Below are 22,764 nucleotides of genomic sequence, written 5' to 3'. Positions count from 1 at the left end.
TGGACTTCCTCAGTTGCTAATGAATGGTTTCTAGGTGAGTGGCTACAACAATATAGCAGGCTACACCAAACAAAAACGTTCCCTGTCAATAAAGGAATCATCTATAGGAACTCTACTTACTATATATAAAGTGAACTGTGACCCTCCCTATCAAATAAAGGTCTGAATCTAACTTTTTGTTGAATGGCACCATAATCCTGCTGTGTAGACAGTACATTTAATGGTAGGAGATATTGAGTGAGGTGCGTGGTCTAATTGGCAGCCCACTGTCTAACTCAACAGGAATATGCTGCTGTTCAGACAAAAGTTGGATGCAGAGGTTTATTTGATAGCAAAGGGACACATTTCATTTTACATCTGGTAAGTATTTTTCCTAGAGATTATGAAAATGCCTTTGTTGACAATAAACCTGTTATTGTGAGAAGCTGGGTATATTGTGGTAGGTTTATTTTGCATAACGATGCATAACTCATGGAGTCCAACCAATACACAGACTACTGATGTTGTTGTCCCAAAGCTACAATCTTCCACACTATGACAATATAGTAGGCTATGTTTCTGTCCAGCATATGGCTTGCCTCCCCAAAGAGGAAGACTACTGTATTGGTTTCTAAATGAAGGATCATCAATAGGTCCCTGGAGGGTCAGGATATATGTCTGTGGACCAGCAGCCCAGCGGACCAGCGCTGCGGATCTATCAACCGCCCGCTCGGCTGTTTAAACACCGATTTAAATCCCCTCCCATCAGCACCAACCGACACAAACACGTGGATTGCAAAGGGATCCTTCCGAATACGCACGGTGGAGCCCGTTTAAGCAGTGGAAACAACGGAATTCTGACCACAAAAAAACGGTTTAAATATAGGAGTTGTGTTTTTCGAGAATAAACAACCGAGAAGTTTCCTCAGATTTCAAAATGAGTGACCTAGAGGAGGATTTTTCCAAGATTTTAATGTCGAAGGAGGAGAGAATACGAGACTTGGAGATGCGTCTAGCGGACAGGGAGGATGAGATCCAAGAACTGAAGAGGAAACTGCACAAATGTCAGTCCGTTTTGCCCAGCGCCCAACTTATTGGACCTAGGACCAGGACTCGGGCGCAAGGCATCTCGGCGGAGCCTCAAAACTACCAAGACCTGTCGAGGCAAGCCTTTCAGAAATATGACAAGTCCGACTGGTAAGAGTTTGAACCTGGTGTTATTGGTGTCGAATTATTTAGGGTTTTTATACAGCAAAATATGTCTGTTTATCCATCGTGTGTAGTTGACGAGGTAGACTATAGAAAGCATATAGAACAAAAATGTAGCCTAATGGTTTGAGTTGCATTTAGACTACTTTAAACAGATAGGTGAGATGTCAGGCCATTGAATGTCAATCATTCACAATGACAACAGGGCTGACCACTCGTTCTACTGTGGAGATGGAGACGCGCTTCCATGAATGGGGCGGTGTGAGCGCGTTCATTCTTGGTGCCGATGACGTAGCTCCACGACAGGCTTCCAAGAGGAGTTTATGGATCCGATCCATCATTGCATTCCCAGCGGAGGTAAAGTGGAGGAAGCAAGAAGCATTATTGGCTTTTAGTAGCTGGATGCTAAGCGATCGAAGTATACGTCTGAGTATATTTAATACTCCATTAGAAAAATATTTTTTGACCATATCCTCTCCTTATCACCTTCCGTTGCACCTTTGTAGCTTCAGTGTTGGATGTTCTAAATTATTAGGGTTCATTCTTTGTAGGACCGACTCCCTTGGCCTGATAACTGGATGAAATTTGATTACAGATGTCACATCATGAAAGCAAAACAGAGGAATTGAATGGATTCAGAGCTGTTCTTTGTTAAGGTACTGAATGCCTCATCTTAGGCCTAATCAGATTGAGTCAATGGTATCAGGCCTAATGAGTTACTAAACATACACTTCAGAAAAAGGGTTTATCAAAAGATTTAAATATATTCCTGATGATTTAACAATGGCAGTTCAACATACCAAAGTTATGCACAAAAAACACCAAAATTACCATTTTGCGGTGATCAATTAGGTTTCTTTTAACTCAACATAAGCCCATTCATAAAGTCTTCACTGTGGATTTCACTGTAATTTCCATTTTACTCTAAAGATTTTTCCTGTGAGATTGACACAGCAACTCATCTTCCCCGACAGCTTTGTTCTCTGTGACTAAAACCGTATGGTATGGGTGGTGACCTTTTCAAACGGCTGCTTACCCTGTCTAGACAGACATTTACACACGTGCACGCATGCACACACACACGCACGCACGCACGCACGCACGCACGCACGCACGCACACACACACACACACACACACACACACACACACACACACACACACACACACACACACACACACACACACACACACACACACACACACACACACACACACACACACACACAGAGGGTCTGAATTAGATTAGAAACTGTACCCACTGCACACACAGTAAAAGGCCAATACGAGCTGATTGTCAGGTAACCAGATAGCACTAAAATAACTATACAAGGAGAAGATTATAAGAGTGTTATTAATAATTCATTCAGTGTTCTACTGTTATGTCAGGCCATAATGATCTGTTAGAAATTTAGAAAATGTTCAAATTATGTTTTCAACCCTGCTGGTGTTCCATAGTGAGTCATGCGAGAGCGCAGGGATTTTATGAAGTTAGGAACTAGTGTCACGTGGACAAACAAAATCTTAATAAAAAAAAAATGAGTTCCAAGACAGCTGGCTCCTGGCAACGTGTGTCAGTTTAGCATTACGCCATCTGTCAGTAGACAATGTCATTATCAATAAAGAGTAATGCCATTAAAGTGCAAAATAATTCCTTTCATGTCCTCTGGTATTTGTTCTCTTTCTAGGGTTAATGATCCCTTTAGGTCTTCTAGTACAGTGGTGGTCCAAGGCCACAGGCAGATGATGAAAAGGATGGCATGTCTTGATTCCTGGTTGAAGAATGGGATGTGTGTCATTATTTAATGGATCTGGTTGTGCACCTGCTCGTGGCTCTGCTAGGGGTCAGAGACATTGAGACATAGTGACCTCAATTTGTGTCAGAACCAGGCACCAACAGACAGCCTCCTGATCATCGGATTACAGAACCATGAAGCAATGGATCCTGTTCCTATTGATCACCATAGGAAAGGGCTGAGCTGGAAGTATAGCGAGGTGAAATATAACCCTGTCTCCAACACAGAGGTGGTTTAAAGGGCACAGGAAGGCTGGGAGGGATGGAGGATAAGAAGGGGATGTAGTTGTCTGGTTGTTGAAAGTTGACCTATTGACCTTTATTTGGGAGTGGAAGTGTCCCTAATGGTTCATTGTCAGTAGATTTAAGCAATGCCCAGGGCCAGGAGTCCTTTTTAAATCCAGGAAAGGGAAGTATCGGGATGCAGGGCATATTTTCCTGGTCAAATCACTTGGTCAGGAAAAGAATCCTGGACCTAGAATGCCTCATAGGTTTGTGTAATGAGGTCTCCAGGAAAGTATTTTGTTTAATACTAATACCTTATCTCACGAATTAAAAGAGTATAAATTTGCCTCTTAAACTGTTCCCCTTGCAGAAGTGATTAGCATTCTCGTTTTACCAAATCATATATTATGTCAGAGTTGTTTAAACTTTGTTGTCCCTAAAGCACCCACTAAAAGGTTCAGGCTCTTGATCTTCAAGCCAGCTCTCATTGCCACACTATTACAGCCAATATTATATATCACTGTCACTGTTTCATGGCCACCCTTAGAGTGTGATAATTGAGCTGTAATAGCATTGTAAAAACAGCTGTTGAGTGGTTGGGCAACACAAGCTCTCCTATCCAGACCTTTTGAAAACACATAGAAGGATCCTTCAGACAATCTTTGTGGTCACAGTTTGCTGTCGTCTGTAGCTTAGTTTAGCATGGAGCTTGCAACACTAGGATAGCAGGTTAGATTCCTGGGACCACTTGTATGTAAAATGCATGCGCGCATGACTGTAAGTCATTATGGATAAAATCATCTGCTAAATGGCATATATTATTACTATTATGATATATATTATAGTTAAGCAATTAAGGTTAATTAAGGTCCAATAATGGGATTAAGGTTAATTAAGGTCCAATAATGGGATTTATCTCGAAAACTGGTTTCTGAGTTTCATTGATTAAATAGTGTGTGTGCACCAGACATACATTTTATTCTTTAGATATTCTCCCTAACTGCTCAGTCACTGTTATCACACACAACCACAAGAGGGCAGTTTTTATCTTTTTTTCAAGTCATCATACTGTCTGGTGACTGGCTATGGACAGAGCTACAGTACTTTCTTACCACATGTGATTCTAACCACTAACCCCAACCTTGAATATTTAGCCCTGACCCTACCTCTAAATTAAGATTAAAAAGATCATGTAGGCTACTTGCTTGTCGTTAGTGATGATAATGCCACTGGCATTTCTAGTGACTACTGTCCTTTGATCTTACAATATCACACATCACTGCATTTTGATGTAACATAAAAGGTGATTATAGATGGGCCGCAATAAGCTGCGAAGGTTTCAGACTTCAATTGGATTGGGGCAGAAAAACTCAAGGAGTTTTGCAAGAGGCACGGTATGTGGTGCTCACTCCCGTGAGCGGTGTTGCTGGCTCGGTGCTCGAGGTGGCAAAATATTAGCTGAAGTCTTGAGCGGTCGCCGCGCATGGTTGACCAATGAGCAGAGTTCATCTTGTCAACCAATCAAACAAAGTTTTAATGACAACATTCGAGCTGACAACAACCGGAGAAGGAGGGTGGGAAGGGTAAACTGGTTATCTTTGAAGATGGAAGACAAGGGGAAAAAGGAAGAAACTGGAACATATTATGAACAAATATCAAAATCAAATCAAATGTATTTATATAGCCCTTCGTAAATCAGCTGATATCTCAAAGTGCTGTACAGAAACCCAGCCTAAAACCCCAAACAGCAAGCAATGCAGGTGTAGAAGCACGGTGGCTAGGAAAAACTTCATAGAAAGGCCAAAATCTAGGAAGAAACCTAGAGAGGAACTAGGCTTTGTGGGGTGGCCAGGCCTCTTCTGGCTGTGCCGGGTGGAGATTATAACAGAACATGGCCAAGATGTTCAAATGTTCATAAATGACCGGCATGGTCGAATAATAATAAGGCAGAACAGTTGAAACTGGAGCAGCAGCACGGTCAGGTGGACTGGGGACAGCAAGGAGTCATCATGTCAGGTAGTCCTGGGGCATGGTCCTAGGGCTCAGGTCCTCCGAGAGAGAGAAAGAAAGAGAGAATTAGAGAGAGCATATGTGGGGTGGCCAGTCCTCTTATGGCTGTGCCGGGTGGAGATTATAACAGAACATGGCCAAGATGTTCAAATGTTCATAAATGACCAGCATGGCCGAATAATAATAAGGCAGAACAGTTGAAACTGGAGCAGCAGCACGGCCAGGTGGACTGGGGACAGCAAGGAGTCATCATGTCAGGTAGTCCTGGTCCTAGGGTTCAGGTCCTCTGAGAGAGAGAAAGAAAGAGAGAAGGTGAGAATTAGAGAACGCACACTTAGATTCACACAGGACACCGAATAGGACAGGAGAAGTACTCCAGAAATAACAAACTGACCCTAGCCCCCAACACATAAACTACTGCAGCATAAATACTGGAGGCTGAGACAGGAGGGGTCAGGAGACACTGTGGCCCCATCCGAGGACACCCCCGGACAGGGCCAAACAGGAAGGATATAACCCCACCCACTTTGCCAAAGCACAGCCCCCACACCACTAGAGGGATATCTTCAACCACCAACTTACCATCCCGAGACAAGTCTGAGTATAGCCCACAAAGATCTCCGCCATGGCACAACCCAAGGGGGGGCGCCAACCCAGACAGGATGACCACATCAGTGAATCAGGTGACGCACCCCTTCCAGGGACGGCATGAGAGAGCCCCAGTAAGCCAGTGACTCAGCCCCTGTAATAGGGTTAGAGGCAGAGAATCCCTGTGGAAAGAGGGGAACCGGCCAGGCAGAGACAGCAAGGTAAAGACTTAAAGGTTGAGACCGAGTTTGCGTCTCTGACATGGGTAGGCAGACCGTTCCACAAAAATGTAGCTCTATAGGAGAAAGCCCTGCCTCCAGCTGTTTGCTTAGAAATTCTAGGGACTGTCACGTTCCGACCTTAGTTCTTTTGTTATGTCTTTGTTTTAGTATGGTCACGGTGTGAGTTGGGTGTGTTGTCTATGTTCCTTTTTCTATGTTTTGGGATTTCTGTGTTTGCCCTGGTATGGTTCTCAATCAGAGGCAGCTGTCAATCGTTGTCCCTTATTGAGAACCATACTTCGGTAGCCTAGTTTCACTTTTGAGTTGTGGGCGATTTTTTTTCCTGTGTCTGTGTTTGTACCACACGGGACTGTTTCGATTTTCGTTTGTTCATTCATGTTGTTATTTTGTATTTTTGTAGTGTTCAGTTTTATATATTAAAATGTACACTTACCACGCTGCACATTGGTCCGACATCTCTTACTCCTCGTCAGATGAAGAGGAGAGTCGTTACACTTGCTTAATTCATTTGATTAATATTATGGTTTTAATATTCCATGAAAAATGAAAAACCCTCTGGGTTTCTGTTAGGATGGTACAGACAATCTGGCGCTGTACAATGTGATGCTCATAAATTCAGAGGATTGGCAGTTTGTAAATTCAGACCATTTCGCCCTCGGAGCGCACACTGGAAGTTCGGGCTGAGGAGAAGTTTTTTCGGAGTGTTCTGGCCTTACACCGGCAGGCAAGCACCCAAGCTAACGTTGGCTAGCTTGCTAGCTACTTCCAGACACAAATGAGATCACTCTGACCATTTTACTCCCCCTAGCTGAGCTGGTAAGGCAGTTTTCGTGTTAACCAGAGCGTTGGTGAATGTAAATGTGCTGCTGGAAACAATTTAATTATGCTTTTTTCCCAAAGTTTACTGACACCGGCCATATACAACGGGTGTTGAGCGCTAAATTAATTATTCTGGGCTCTGGTACACACAAGAGTTTACTGAAATCAGTCTAGATAGTAGGCTGGACACATTACATTTTTAACAACATTATTTTCTGATAAAAACAAGTTCATTGCATCCGCCGTGGAGCCTAGTTTCATAATGACCATATTTCCCAGGAAGGAATCACAAAAACACAGGCCTTATTTTAGTGCATTTTTCATCATGCCAGGTCCTATTAGTTCTATTGAGCACCGTGGCACCAACTCGCCTTCCGAAAGTTCTATTCCCAGCTTATTGTTAAACGTCAAAATGCCTGCTTCGCTATGGTTGGCAATGCGACGTGCTCACGTTGTTTTATAGTTAAAATGTGAACAACCATTTTTTTTTATTGGAACTCTGTGGTCTTCCCATTGTTTCCTATGGGGGAAATATAGGCATGTCTGTCTATTTCGCCAAAAATCTCGCAATGTGTATAATTAGATTTTTTTCAAACCATTTAACCATGAGAATCTCCTCTTTCTAATTATGTAAGCCTGGGCAGCTAGCTCGGTTGTCATCAAATGCTAACCCCAAAATGCTTTGCCTTTGGGACGCTGTGCTACCCCCATTGGTTTCCTATGGAGAGGCATGCCGTTCTATTTTGCCAAATATCTCACTCTGTATATATATATATATTTATTTCAAGTCGGCACTATTTTAATCAGGAGAATCTCCTCTTTGTAATTATATAAGTCTGAGCATCAAACTCGTTTGTTATCGATCGCTAGACCAGAGATAGTCAGAAGTTTTTCCCTACTTTCTCATCATGCAGACATAAGCACAGTTGACACCATTGAGGTACGGATGTTTACTTTCTACATAATTTTTTTTCTTCTTCCAGTTTTGTCCGACAAACAGATTGTAGTGGTAAAATAAAAAGGGCTACATATTTTGATTTTGATGCCATTTACACTAAATGGAATTCTAAGCATCACTCCAGTCAAAACAGGCTCTGCGAACGTTCAATTCCATTCATTTGCTATGGGCTCGCGCTAGTGTTCCAGCTTAGCCAATGTTCTTAAGCCGTTTTTCAGCCTTGGGTGAATTTTGACTTCTATTGTCCAGCCTATAGCCAGAGCGAATTTACGAAAGCACCCGAACGTCCATTGAGAATGCACAACCACTATACCATTTAGCTCAGCTAAGAATGATGGGAATAATCAAGTCAATAAACGTTGGGTAGTTAGATAGCCTATAGTTAATATACTGGCAAGTTTGATGTATAACTACTAACATTAGGTAGCTAGCTAACATAGCATATCATTACAGCAGTATGTACCAGCATGTGGTTCGTAAAGACAGCGTAGCAAACAAATTGTCAGCCAACATAATGTGTAAGGTAACTTATTTGAAAAGTCATTACTTTATTACATTGAGTAGCAAGCTACCCCTTGGTTGTTAGGGCAAATCTGGTCTGTGATAGGAGGGGTGGTTTTCACTCCTATCTCGGCTATTAGCCCCCCTCCCCAACTTGCAACAAATTATTGTTGTTCCCATCTCGTTACTTTCCCTCTTCCATGCTCTCACTCTCTCTATCCATCTGTCTCTCGTGTGCAGGTATGTTTTGATGTGAAAGAGGAAGCCTGTCCCATCATCGTCACCTCACCCACTCTTAAGATAACCTTCGGGGCAACTGGTGGCCCAATGCTGGTTAGGAGACACCGCAATTGTGATGAACTGAGAGAATATTAGGGTAGCACTGTAATTCATTAATCATATGCTGTCTGCCTCTGTTCTTACCTCTTTTCCGTTCTGTCTTCTACACCTCTCTCCCCAACTCATCTTTCTTCCTTGTTTTATAATGCACACCATATGTGCATTGAAGTACAGATTGAACTTGTATTTATAATATAATATTACAATTATCATAATTATAATGCATGTATTAATAACACCTGGATAATGAACATCTTTCAATAAAGCATTTCACATTCTCCACTGGTTGAAATTAAGTACCTTATTGAAAACTGTCCTGTGTCCTCAGATTAATGCAGAGGAAGGGAGTTATATATGCATCAATTTTTTTACTGCTTATATGAATTACAAATCAGTCATGTTTCTAGTCTATTGCATAGTTACAATGTGTAATTGGAACAGTATAGCTTCCGTCCCTACCTGGGCTTGAACCAGGGACCCTGTGCACACATCAACAACTGACACCCACGAAGAATCGTTACCCATCATTCCACAAAAGCCGCGGCCCTTGCAGAGCAAGGGGAACAACTACTTCAAGGTCTCAGAGCGAGTGACGTCACCGATTGAAATGCTATTAGCGCACACCCTGCTATCTAGCTAGCCATTTCACACCGGTTACATAATCATTGATGTCCCAGGAACAGGAGTGGTAAACACCGTTGAAGTGTATAATTGTAATACATACAGTGGGGCAAAAAAGTATTTAGTCAGCCACCAATTGTGCAAGTTCTCCCACTTAAAAAGATGAGATAGGCCTGTAATTTTCATCATAGGTACACTTCAACTATGACAGACAAAATGAGAAGAAAGAAATCCAGAAAATCACATTGTATGATTTTAATGAATTTATTTACAAATTATGGTGGAAAATAAGTATTTGGTCACCTACAAACAAGCAAGATTTCTGGCTCTCACAGACCTGTACCTTCTTCTTTAAGAGGCTACTCTGTCCTCCACTCGTTACCTGTAAAAATGCCAAGGGGGATGAATACTTTTGCAAGGTACTGTAGCTCATCTGGTAGGCTCCTGTCACTGGGCAGCTCGCAGCTGGGTTTCCTTTTGTTGTCCGTAATATTTTTCAAGCCCTGCCACATCCGTCGAGCATAAAGAGCCAGTGCAGAACACAGGATCCGGCGCCGACAGAGATGGCCGCCTCGCTTCGCGTTCCTAGGAAACTATGCAGTTTTTAGTTTTTTTTTACGTGTTATTTCTTACATTAGTACCCCAGGTCATCTTAGGTTTCATTACATACAGTCGAGAAGAACTACTGAATATAAGATCAGCGTCAACTCACCATCAGTACGACCAAGAATATGTTTTTCGTGACGCGGATCCTGTGTTCTGCCTTTCAAACAGGACAACGGAATGGATCCCATGCAGCGACCCAAAAAAACGACTCAGAAAAAGAGGGAAACGAGGCGGTCTTCTGGTCAGACTCCAGAGAAGGGCACATCGTGCACCACTCCCTAGCATTCTTCTCGCCAATGTCCAGTCTCTTGACAACAAGGTTGATGAAATCCGAGCAAGGGTAGCATTCCAGAGGGACATCAGAGACTGTAACGTTCTTTGCTTCACGGAAACGGCGGTGCAGCCAGCAGGTTTCTCCACGCATCGCGCCGACAGAAACAAACATCTTTCTGGTAAGAAGAGGGGCGGGGGCGTATGCCTTATGGCTAACGAGACATGGTGTGATGAAAGAAACCTTGGATCATTGTTACTCTAACTTCCGCGACGCATATAAGGCCCTGCCCCGCCCTCCTTTCGGAAAAGCTGACCATGACTCCATTTTGTTGATCCCTGCCTACAGACAGAAACTAAAACAAGAGGCTCCCACGCTGAGGTCTGTCCAACGCTGGTCCGACCAAGCTGACTCCACACTCCAAGACTGCTACCATCACATGGACTGGGATATGTTTCATATTGCGTCAGATAACAATATTGACGAATACGCTGATTCGGTGTGCGAGTTCATTAGAACGTGCGTTGAAGATGTCGTTCCCATAGCAACGATTAAAACATTCCCTAACCAGAAACCGTAGATTGATGGCAGCATTCGCGTGAAACTGAAAGCGCGAACCACTGCTTTTAATCAGGGCAAGGTGACTGGTAACATGACCGAATACAAACAGTGCAGCTATTCCCTCCACAAGGCTATCAAACAAGCTAAGCGTCAGTACAGAGACAAAGTAGAATCTCAATTCAACGGCTCAGACACAAGAGGCATGTGGCAGGGTCTACAGTCAATCACGGACTACAAGAAGAAATCCAGCCCAGTCCCGGACCAGGACGTCTTGCTCCCAGGCAGACTAAATAACTTTTTTGCCCGCTTTGAGGACTATACAGTGCCACTGACACGGCCTGCAACGAAAACATGCGGACTCTCCTTCACTGCAGCCGAGGTGAGTAAGACATTTAAACGTGTTAACCCTCGCAAGGCTGCAGGCCCAGACGGCATCCCCAGCCGCGCCATCAGAGCATGCGCAGACCAGCTGGCCGGTGTGTTTACGGACATATTCAATCAATCCCTATACCAGTCTGCTGTTCCCACATGCTCCAAGAGGGCCACCGTTGTTCCTGTTCCCAAGAAAGCTAAGGTAGCTGAGCTAAACGACTACCGCCCCGTAGCACTCACTTCCGTTCATCATGAAGTGCTTTGAGAGACTAGTCACGGACCATATCACCTCCACCCTACCTGACACCCTAGACCCACTCCAATTTGCTTACCGCCCAAATAGGTCCACAGACGATGCAATCTCAACCACAATGCACACTGCCCTAACCCATCTGGACAAGAGGAATACCTATGTGAGAATGCTGTTCATTGACTACAGCTCGGCATTCAACACCATAGTACCCTCCAAGCTCGTCATCAAGCTCGAGACCCTGGGTCTCGACCCCGCCCTGTGCAACTGGGTACTGGACTTCCTGACGGGCCGCCCCCACAAGGGTGCGTTCTGAGCCCTCCCCTGTACTCCCTGTTCACCCACGACTGCGTGGGCACGCACGCCTCCAGCTCAATCATCAAGTTTGCGGACGACACAACAGTGGTAGGCTTGATTTACCAACAACAACGAGACGGCCTACAGGGAGGAGGTGAGGGCCCTCGGAGTGTGGTGTCAGGAAAATAACCTCACACTCAACGTCAACAAAACTAAGGAGATGATTGTGGACTTCAGGAAACAGCAGAGGGAACACCCCCCTATCCACATCGATGGAACAGTAGTGGAGAGGGTAGCAAGTTTTAAGTTCCTCGGCATACACATCACATCACATACAAACTGAATTGGTCCACTCACACAGACAGCATCGTGAAGAAGGCGCAGCAGCGCCTCTTCAACCTCAGGAGGCTGAAGAAATTCGGCTTGTCACCAAAAGCACTCACAAACTTCTACAGATGCACAATCGAGAGCATCCTGGCGGGCTGTATCACCGCCTGGTATGGCAACTGCTCCGCCCACAACCGTAAGGCTCTCCAGAGGGTAGTGAGGTCTGCACAACGTATCACTGGGGGCAAACTACCTGCCTTCCAGGACACCTACACCACCCGATGTTACAGGAAGGCCATAAAGATCATCAAGGACATCAACCACCCGAGCCACTGCCTGTTCACCCCGCTATCATCCAGAAGGCGAGGTCAGTACAGGTGCATCAAAGCTGGGACCGAGAGACTGAAAAACAGCTTCTATCTCAAGGCCATCAGACTGTTAAACAGCCACCACTAACATTAACACTGACACTGACACTGACTCAACTCCAGCCACTTTAATAATGGGAATTGATGGGAAATGATGTAAATATATCACTAGCCACTTTAAACAATGCTACCTTATATAATGTTACTTACCCTACATTATTCATCTCATATGCATACGTATATACTGTACTCTATATCATCGACTGCATCCTTATGTAATACATGTATCACTAGCCACTTTAACTATGCTACTTTGTTTACATACTCATCTCATATGTATATACTGTACTTGATACCATCTACTGTATCTTGCCTATGCTGCTCTGTACCATCACTCATTCATATATCCTTATGTACATATTCTTTATCCCCTTACACTGTGTATAAGACAGTAGTTTTGGAATTGTTAGTTAGATTACTTGTTGGTTATTACTGCATTGTCGGAACTAGAAGCACAAGCATTTCGCTACACTCGCATTAACATCTGCTAACCATGTGTATGTGACAAATAACATTTGATTTGATTTGATTTGCTTAATAGACACTTTGCCTGTTTGATGGTTCATCTGAGGGCATAGAAGGGTTTCTTATAAGCGTCGGGATTAGTGTCCCACTCCTTGAAAGCGGCAGCTTTAGCCTTTAGCTCGGTGCAGATGTTGCCTGTAATCCATGGCTTCTCTTTGGGAAATGCACATACGGTCACTGTGGGGATGACGTCGTCCATGCACTTATTGATGAAGCCGGACTGAGGTTGTATACTCCTCAATGCCATTGGATGAATCCCGGAACATATTCCCTTCTGTGCTAGCAAAACTATCCTGTGGCGTAGCACCCGCATTGTCTGACCAGTTTAATCTGAATAAATGAATACATTTGTTTTGTTTAGCTTTATTTTGTTAATTATGTGGGCTGATATACAGCCAAAACAGTAGGTGGCGGCATGCACCTATAGCATTTGTTTGTGGATTGCAGTGATAGCAAAGAAGAAGACCCCGTACAATAGGTGTCAGCAATACAACAATAGGTGTAGTGTGCCATAAATCTTGTAGCAGAGGTACTCTGGGTCTTCCTTTCCCGTGGCGGTCCTCATGAGAGCCAGTTTCATCATAGCGCTTTGATGGTTGTGCGACTGCACTTGAATAAACTTTCAAAGTTCTTTAAATTTTCCGAATTGACTGACCTTCATGTCTTAAAGTAATGATGGACTGTCGTTTCTCTTTGCTTATTTGAGCTGTTCTTGCCATAATCTGGACCAAATAGGGCTATTTTCTGTATACCAACCCTAAATGTAACAACACAACTGATTGGCTCAAATGCTTTAATGAAGAAGAAAATACATTCCACAAATTAACTTTTAACAAGGCACACCTGTTAATTGAAATGCACTCCAGGTGACTACCTCATGAAACTGGTTGAGAGAATGCCAAGAGTGTGCAAAGCTGTCATCAAGGCAAAGGGTAGCTACTTTGAAGAATCTCAAATATAAAATATATTTTGATTTGTTAAACACTATTTTGGTTACTTCATGATTCCTTATGTGTTATTTCATAGTGTTGATGTTTTCACTATAATTCTACAATGTAGAAAATAGTAAAAATAAAGAAAAGCCCCTGAATGAGTAGGTGTTTCCAAACTTTTGATTGGTACTGTACATAGAATCATGAACATGTAGTGTGTGTGTGCATCTATCAGTTGCACATACATGTCAGTGCATACAAGTAGAGATGGAATATGGATTTGTGAACGTACAAAAGCAGAAATCGCTTCACAAGCTCTCTTTCCATTTATTCTGTACACCGGATTCATCTGGTTGTTTTCCGACCCGCATATCACAGTCATAGTAAGCACAGTTTTACGTCAATAAGTAGCTATCAGCAAAGTCAGTGCTAGTAAGAAAAGACAAGTGTAAGTGTTAGCTCAGCAGAGCCTTCTGTTACAATAAAGGGCTCTGGGTTTGAGATGCAAAACCAATTTATGTGCAAATAGTGAATAAGCATTCTGTTATTTTACCTGGAGTGTAATTCCATGTTGGTTTGTGTAATAGCATTGATCCTGATATGCAGTTTGGTTTGCTTTGTTCAGAAGATATCCAAATCGGACTATAATAAAGAGCAAACATGATTGATGGTCTGTTTTGATGGTCTGATAACCATTAATTTAGTTGCAGCATTATGATCTGAATTATGCCATTAGAAATTGCTGTGGCACATAGCTTTGATCTTATCAACACAAACACACACACAGACACAGACACGCATTCTACATGGCCGTATGCAGTGGCTCATTACACCAATTTCAAAATATCTCCGTGTTTTAAAGCCAACGCAACCTTAGCTAAACTCAACTTTTGTAATTTCTATTGTCAGCAGTGCCTGGGGTGCCTAGTCCAGTTGACCTGTGTTTTCTTCTCACAGGATTGACGGCATTTTACCTCGGATTCCTGTAGTCGCCCTTCTCCCTCGCGCCCTCTCAGGGTCGTAGCCTGACGCACTCCAGGAGGACCGGCCTGCTTCACCACTGACACTTTCAGCCAGAGAGAGAAAGACAACTTTACATTTCCAGAGACTGCGGTGCTCCCGGGGGTTCACTTTGATAGTCGTCTCATCCATTGTATTTTCTTATTTAGATATTCAAGCACCGGTTGTCAACGGAGATCAAGACGTTCGGAAATCAAGTAGGACTGGAGGGAGGATATTATGTTTAAAGCTGTAGATGCGGGATAAAGTTGTCGGTAAGAGCGGAAAAGGAATAGGCTACAGTATCGACTGGATAGCTTTGGTTAAAGGTTTGTTAAGTCCCCTTGGCGTCGGGATGAACATGGGTACCTTGCGCGACCTCCAATACGCGCTGCAGGAGAAGATTGAGGAGCTGCGGCAACGGGACGCGCTCATTGACGAGCTAGAACTGGAGCTTGACCAGAAAGACGAGCTAATACAAAAACTACAGAACGAGCTGGATAAATACCGGTCCGTTATCAAACCGGCAACCCAACAGGTCGTCAAACAAACTGAGCTGCACGAGCACCAGCGGACTAAGAGACAGGCGATTTCTGCGGAACCCACCGCCATCGACATCCAGGATCTTAGCCATGTCAGGCTGCCTTTCTACCCCAAAAGTCCACAGTAGGTGTACAGTTACAACAGGGGTGCCTGTTTTTGCATGACTATGTTTTTGCATGACATGTTTTGACGTTATGTGATACAGCCCGTGGCTGTATTTATCCATTGTGCATTATTCTTAGTGTGCGTAATTCCTCAATGGTGCATTTGGAGCATCAGGTGTGCGACATCTCAGACTCATATGATCGATATTTCATCTAGGATCAGTCAGTATGCTAATATAATGTGTTTTGCGTTTTTTTCAGCTTCTTCTGAATGTGATATCACACTTGGTATGCATCATTGATATGCATCTATGTAAAAACAGTATGGGTTATTACTGACAGTGTGAGGTGAATGTGTCACCTCGGTGACGCTAGAGACCAGTGTTGTTGAGGTGTTAAAGGTTATGAATACAAGCCGGACTCTGGGTAATGTACCTGTGTTTGTTTATTCCAAACTGTGACAAAAGGGTGCCATGATATCTCTCTACGAATTGTTTACATTCTGATGACACACACACACGCACGCACGCACACACACACACACACACACACACACACACACACACACACACACACACACACACACACACACACACACACACACACACACACACACACACACACACACACACACACACACACACACAGGGCTCTAAAGTTTGACCAACTTGGAGTAAAACATTTGGGGCACAAATGTATTTTTTAATAATAATTGTTCTTTCTCTAATGCTTCGCTGTAGTGTTATTTGTCGAGTGCAGCTTCGTTAGTGTCATGCTTGCACCATTAGTAGAGCAAAAACGGTTTGTTTCTAACCTAAACAGTTCAAAAGACACACACACACCTCTTGCTCTCTTCACACATGCAATATGCACCAGTGGGGGTCGGTGCCGTTTAAGATTAGGTAGGATGATAATTTGTTTAGGAGCATGGCCTTATTTCTATTGCAGTATATTGGATGACTGTCATTCATATTCCATTCGCCCAGCTCAATATACATTCGATAGGTTTAGGCTGCTACATGATACAACATATTTCCCTATACTCATCACGAGGTTGCTACAAACTAGCCTAGGAATTAAAGTTTACAACGTAGGTGCACAGATCGAGAGAAAATTTGGAATAGTCAAGGTCACAGACAGTGACACATTTAATACCGCCTAGCACATTCTTGTGTGCATCTAGCTGATCTTGGGTGTAATCATTAGTCCAAACATTTGCAAACAAGATTTTCTATTGGACAAATTCAGTTATGTTGATCCTTGTTTCGTTTCCATTTGCTTCCGTTTAAGAAACGTTTTTCAACCGAATTGGCTGAATGAATACACCCCTGATCACCTGCAGACACAGTTCACTTTCATAGCAGCCACATACAAACCGCATGATCAATTTGCTCATTGTTTAATTCTTTCTCGAATCAACATGCTTTCCTCCTCTCACCTTTTCTCTTCACTTGTGGACTTCAGTGTACAACACAACAGCTGTCTGTGACCAGGCAAAAAAAACTTTCTAAGCTAAACATTCATACCATTACCGCTAACCGCTACACACAGCCTACATCAGTGTCACCATATCTAGAACTAACTAGAACTAACGCGTTAGTAAACCAGCTACAATCATGCATTACAATGTACAGCAAGTAGTTTTACAGGGCCCCGGTGGCAATAAATCAACATATCAAAATCTTACCTTGACTTGGAAGAGTTCCAGTGTTGGATAGCCATAGCCAGCTAGCTAACATAGCATATCTCTCTGTTTGAGTAGGCTAAACTAGCTAGCTGCATTCACTAGCTAAGAAAGTAAAAGTGGAAAAGAAATCTCTCTGTCTCCCTTCTTTTTTTGGGAAGAAATTAACTTGTTCAAAACTGTTATACTATTGTCTTTCTCTCTCTTTGAGTCAATTGCTCACCACATGTTATGCATTGCAGTGTTAGCTAGCTGTAGCTTATGCATTCAGTACTAGATTCATTCTCTGACCCTTTGATTGGGTGGACAACATGTCAGTTCATGCTACAAGAGCTCTGACAGGATGGAGGAGGTCTTCTGGAAGTTGTCATTAGTGTGTAAATCTATGGAAGGGGTGAGAACCATGAGCTTCCTAGGTTTTGCATTGAAGTCAATGTAACCAGAGGAGGACGGAAATGAGCTGTCTTCCGGCTACACCATGGTGCTACCCCAGAGAGTGCTGTTGAGTCTACTGTAGAACTTCATTGTAAAACAGTGTGTTTTAATCAATTATTTGGTGACGTGAATATATTTATATTTAAATATCATGTTTTTTGTTTCACACATTTGTTTTCCTTCTGAAATTCACTGAGGAGTATGTTCCTCCCCTCGATCCTCTGAGTAGCTTCCACTGATATGCACATATGCAATCAACACTCATCCCCCCTCTCTCTCTGTTTCTCTCTCTCACTTTCTCTCTTTTGCCAACGAACTTGTGCATGGTCTCATGGGTTTAGAGACAGATTCCCAGTGATGTAAAGTACTTAAGTAAAAATATTAAGTAGTTTTTATGGGTATCTGTACTTTACTGTTCATTAGTATTTTTGAAAATGTTTACTTCTACTCCACAAGATCACAAAATAAAAAAACAGTTGAGGTTGAAAGTTTCCATACACCTTAGCCAAATACATTTAAACTCAATCTCCCACAATTCCTGCCATTTAATAATCATAAAAAGTCCCTGTCTTAGGTCAGTTAAGATCAAATCAAGCTTCCCATAATAAGTTGAGTGAATTTTGGCTCATTCCTCCTGACAGAGCTGGTGTATCTGAGTCAGATTTGTAGGCCTCCTTGCTCGCACACGCTTTTTCAGTTCTGCCCACACATTTTCTAAATTGTTTTTAATAACCTGCCCAGGGACTGCGGTTGAAAAATTAGCCGGCTGGCTAAAACCGGCACTTTTACTGAAACGTTGATTAATGTGCACTGTCCCTGTAAAAATAAAATAAACTAAAAAGGATTGAGGTCAGGGCTTTGTGATGGCCACTCCAATACCTTGACTTTGTTGTCCTTAAGCCATTTTGCCACAACTTTGGAAGTATGTTTGGGAACATTGTTCACTTGGAAGACCCATTTGCGACCAAGCTTTTAACTTGATGTCTTGATGTCTTGAGAGTTGCCTCAATATATCCACATAATTCTCCTTCCTTTGATACCATCTATTTTGTGAAGTCAAATCAAAATCAAATTAAAATCAAATTTATTTATATAGCCCTTCGTACATCAGCTGATATCTCAAAGTGCTGTACAGAAACCCAGCCTAAAACCCCAAACAGCAAGCAATGCAGATGTAGAAGCACGGGGGCTAGGAAAAACTCCCTAGAAAGGCCAAAACCTAGGAAGAAACCTAGAGAGGAACCAGGCTATGTGGGGTGGCCAGTCCTCTTCTGGCTGTGCCGGGTGGAGATTATAACAGAACATGGCCAAGATGTTCAAATGTTCATAAATGACCAGCATGGTCCAATAATAATAAGGCAGAACAGTTGAAACTGGAGCAGCAGCACGGCCAGGTGGACTGGGGACAGCAAGGAGTCATCATGTCAGGTAGTCCTGAGGCATGGTCCTAGGGCTCAGGTCCTCTGAGAGAGAGAAAGAAAGAGAGAAAGAGAGAATTAGAGAGAGCACACTTAAATTCACACAGGACACCGAATAGGACAGGAGAAGTACTCCAGATATAACAAACTGACCCTAGCCCCCCGAAACATAAACTACTGCAGCATAAATACTGGAGGCTGAGACAGGAGGGGTCAGGAGACACTGTGGCCCCATCCGAGGACACCCCCGGACAGGGCCAAACAGGAAGGCTATAACCCCACCCACTTTGCCAAAGCACAGCCCCCACACCACTAGAGGGATGTGGGGGCTTCTCACGCGAAGTGCGCCAGACCTTCCTGCATCTTTGTCCCAATGTGCAGTTGCAAACCACTGTCTTGCTTTTTTATGGTGGTTTTGGAGCAGTGGTTTCTTCCTTGCTGAGTGGCCTTTCAGGTTATGTTTATACAGGACTCGTTTTATTGTGTATTAAGATACCTTTGTACCTGTTTCCTCCAGCATCTTCAGAAGATCCTTTGCTGTTGTTCTGGGATTGATTTGCAATTTTCGCACCAAAGTACGTTCATCTCTAGGAGACAGAACGCGTCCCCTTCCTGAGCAGTATGGCGGCTGCGTGGTCCCATGGTGTTTATACTTGTGTACTATTGTTTGTACATATGAATGTGGTACCTTCAGGTGTTTGGAAAATGCTCCCAAGGATGAACCAGACTTGTGGAGGTCTACAATTATTTTTCTGAGATCTTGGCTGATTTCTTTTGATTTTCCCGTGTCATCAAGCAAAGAGGCACTGAGTTTGAAGGTAGGTCTTGAAATATATCGACAGGTCCACCTCCAATTGACTCAAATGATGTCAGTTAGCCTTTCAGAAGCTTCTAAAGCCATGACATAATTTTCTGGAATTTTCCAAGTTGTTTAAAGGCGCAGTCAACTTAGTGTATGTAAACTTCTGACCCACTGGAATTGTGATGCAGTGACTTATAAGTGAAATAATCTGTTTGTTATCAATTGTTGGAAAAATGACTTGTGTAATGCACAAAGTAGATGTCCTTACCGACTTGCCAAAACAATAGTTTGTTAACAAGAAATTTGTGGAGTGGTTGAAAAACGAGTTTTAATGACTCCAGCCAAAGTGTATGTAAACTACCAATTTCAACTGTAATTCACAAGTGATATGCTAATATTGTGATAGGCTTATATATATACATTTACTAAATAATATATTTGTGACATTTGTTTTGATTTAGAAATTACCATTATCATTTACATTTACATTTAAGTCATTTAGCAGACGCTCTTATCCAGAGCGACTTACAAATTGGTGCATTCACCTTATGACATCCAGTGGAACAGTCACTTTACGATAGTGCATCTAAATCTTAAAGGGGGGGGAATACTTATCCTATCCTAGGTATTCCTTAAAGAGGTGGGGTTTCAGGTGTCTCCGGAAGGTGGTGATTGACTCCGCTGTCCTGGCGTCGTGAGGGAGTTTGTTCCACCATTGGGGGGCCAGAGCAGCGAACAGTTTTGACTGGGCTGAGCGGGAGCTGTACTTCCTCAGTGGTAGGGAGGCGAGCAGGCCAGAGGTGGATGAACGCAGTGCCCTTGTTTGGGTGTAGGGCCTGATCAGAGCCTGGAGGTACTGAGGTGCCGTTCCCCTCACAGCTTGCACCTGTATCGAAACAGGGGCAGCGGGAAAAATACATGTCATTTATGTCATTTATGCACTTAAATAGCAAATGGAGGACGCTTTTCCCCGTGGTTTATTTTCATGCCAGCCAGGTAGGCTATACTCCTGTTGTAAATATAAGCAATGTGCTTAATATTTGGAATGTTGAGAAATAATATAGTAGGCCTAGCTTATAGAAAGCATATGGGATCCTCCTCTTTTTATTAGAGGCCATCACTCTGTTTTCTCCTGCAATTTCATAGCCTACCGAAATGTTTCGCAATATGAGCTCATGGGCTCTCATGAAGTGTTTGATTAGATTTTTGAAAAAACATTTGCATTGCTGTCAGAGTGATTAGAGGGACAATAGAGTGCTGAGTACCAGGCAGTTAGCAAGTTTGTTAAGCTACTAATGACCATCAGCAGCATCAGAGCTTGGAGAAGCCTAATTACCATGACTAAACGGTCATGTGGAATTTGACTGCCTTCATGACTCGTGACTGTGGGTGTGGCGGTAATACGGTCACCGCAACAGCCCTAATCACCACCACAAGCACAAAGGTACACTTTATATACAAAAGTATGTGGGCACCCCTTTAAATGAGGGGATTTTGCTATTTCACCCACACTCGTTGCTGACAGGTGTATAAAATCGAGCACACAGCCATGCAATCTCCATAGACAAACATTAACAGTAGAATGGACTTACTGAAGAGCTCAATGACTTTCAACATGGCACCGTCATAAGATGCCACCTTTCCAACATGTCAGTTTTCCAAACGTATGCCCTGCTAGAGCTGCCATGGTCAACTGTAAATGCTGTTATTGTGAAGTGGAATTGTGTAGGAGAAACAACAGCTCAGCCACGAAGTGGTAGGCCACACAAGCTCACAGAATGGGACCGCCAAGTGCTGAAGCACATAAAAATTGTCTGTCCTCCATTGCAACACTCACTACCGAGTTGCAAACTGCCTCTGGAAGCAACGTCTGCACAATAACTGTTCGTCAGGAACTTGAATGGGTTTCCATGGCCGAGCAACCGCACATAAGTTTAATGTGCAAAGCCAAGTGTCAGCTGGAGTGGTGTAAAGCTCACCGCCATTGTACTCTGGAGCAGTAGAAACAGCTATGTCCCTTTGTTCAAGTGAAGGGAAATCTTAACGCTACAGCATACAATGACATTCTAGTCAATTCTGTGCTTCCAACTTTATGGCAACAGTTTGTGGAAGGCCCTTTCCTGTTTCAGCACGACAATGCACCCATGCACAAAGCGAGGTCCATACAGAAATGGTTTGTTAAAATCTGTGTGGAAGAACTTCAATGGCCTGCACAGAGCCTTGACCTCAACCCCATCAAACTCCTTTGTGAGGAATTGGAACCGACTGCAAGCCAGGCCTAAACGCCCAACAACAGTGCCCGAGCTCACTAATGCTCTTGTGGCTGAATCGAAGCAAGCCCCCACAGCATTGTCCAACATCTAGTGGAAAGCTTTCCCAGAAGAGTGGAGGCTGTTATTGCAGCAAAGGGGGCACTAACTCCATATTAATGCCCATGATTTTGGAATAAGATGTTTGGTCATGTAGTGTAATTCCTCAGCAAACTTTTGAGCCACTGGATAGCGTATAGAGTTCAAATATCTCCCCTTCAAGACGGCTTTGCTGATTGCCCTTACATCTGCAAGGGGTGTGAGTGAGATGCACACACTGTCAGTCCACCATTGTGCCTACGGTTTGCCCTGCCTTTATGCCTAAGGTCACCTGTAATTACAATTGTCTAGCCTTAGAGCTTATGGCCACCATTTACTTCTACGGACGAATGGCTCCTCCACCATTTATGTCCTGTACGTGCTTTGCATATCTACTTGGATAGAACGAGAGCATGTCACAAGAGTGACCAACTGTTTGTGTCTTGGCCATCCCCTTGCAAGGGTGGGCCCCCTCTCTCGTCAACGGCTATCCCATTGGATAGTGGCGGCTATTATATTGGCTTATAATAGCAAGTGTTTACAGTCCCTGGAGGGCCTGAGGGCTCATTCTACCATA

The 22,764-nt window shown here is 43.3% G+C and overlaps 1 protein-coding gene across 2 annotated transcripts in view; it reads left to right on the top strand.

Moving 5' to 3' along the window:
• Positions 1-818: 818 nt before the first annotated feature.
• LOC124038255 (cGMP-dependent protein kinase 1-like) overlaps positions 819-22,764 on the top strand; it is a 181,692-nt gene continuing 159,746 nt past the window's right edge. Inside the window, exon 1 of one of the 2 annotated variants that reach the window (XM_046353886.1) lies at positions 819-1,176. In XM_046353886.1, coding sequence (XP_046209842.1) covers positions 917-1,176 — 260 coding nt within the window. In that variant the 5' untranslated portion in view covers positions 819-916. Of the gene's footprint in view, positions 1,177-14,655; positions 15,520-22,764 lie in introns of those variants that run through there. The other variant, XM_046353883.1, reaches the window with a different exon arrangement.

This window comes from Oncorhynchus gorbuscha, linkage group LG06 (genome assembly GCF_021184085.1).
Source record: "Oncorhynchus gorbuscha isolate QuinsamMale2020 ecotype Even-year linkage group LG06, OgorEven_v1.0, whole genome shotgun sequence".
Classification (NCBI taxonomy): domain Eukaryota; kingdom Metazoa; phylum Chordata; class Actinopteri; order Salmoniformes; family Salmonidae; genus Oncorhynchus; species Oncorhynchus gorbuscha.
Note: the sequence above shows the minus strand (reverse complement) of the source record. Positions and strands in the feature narration are given on the sequence as shown.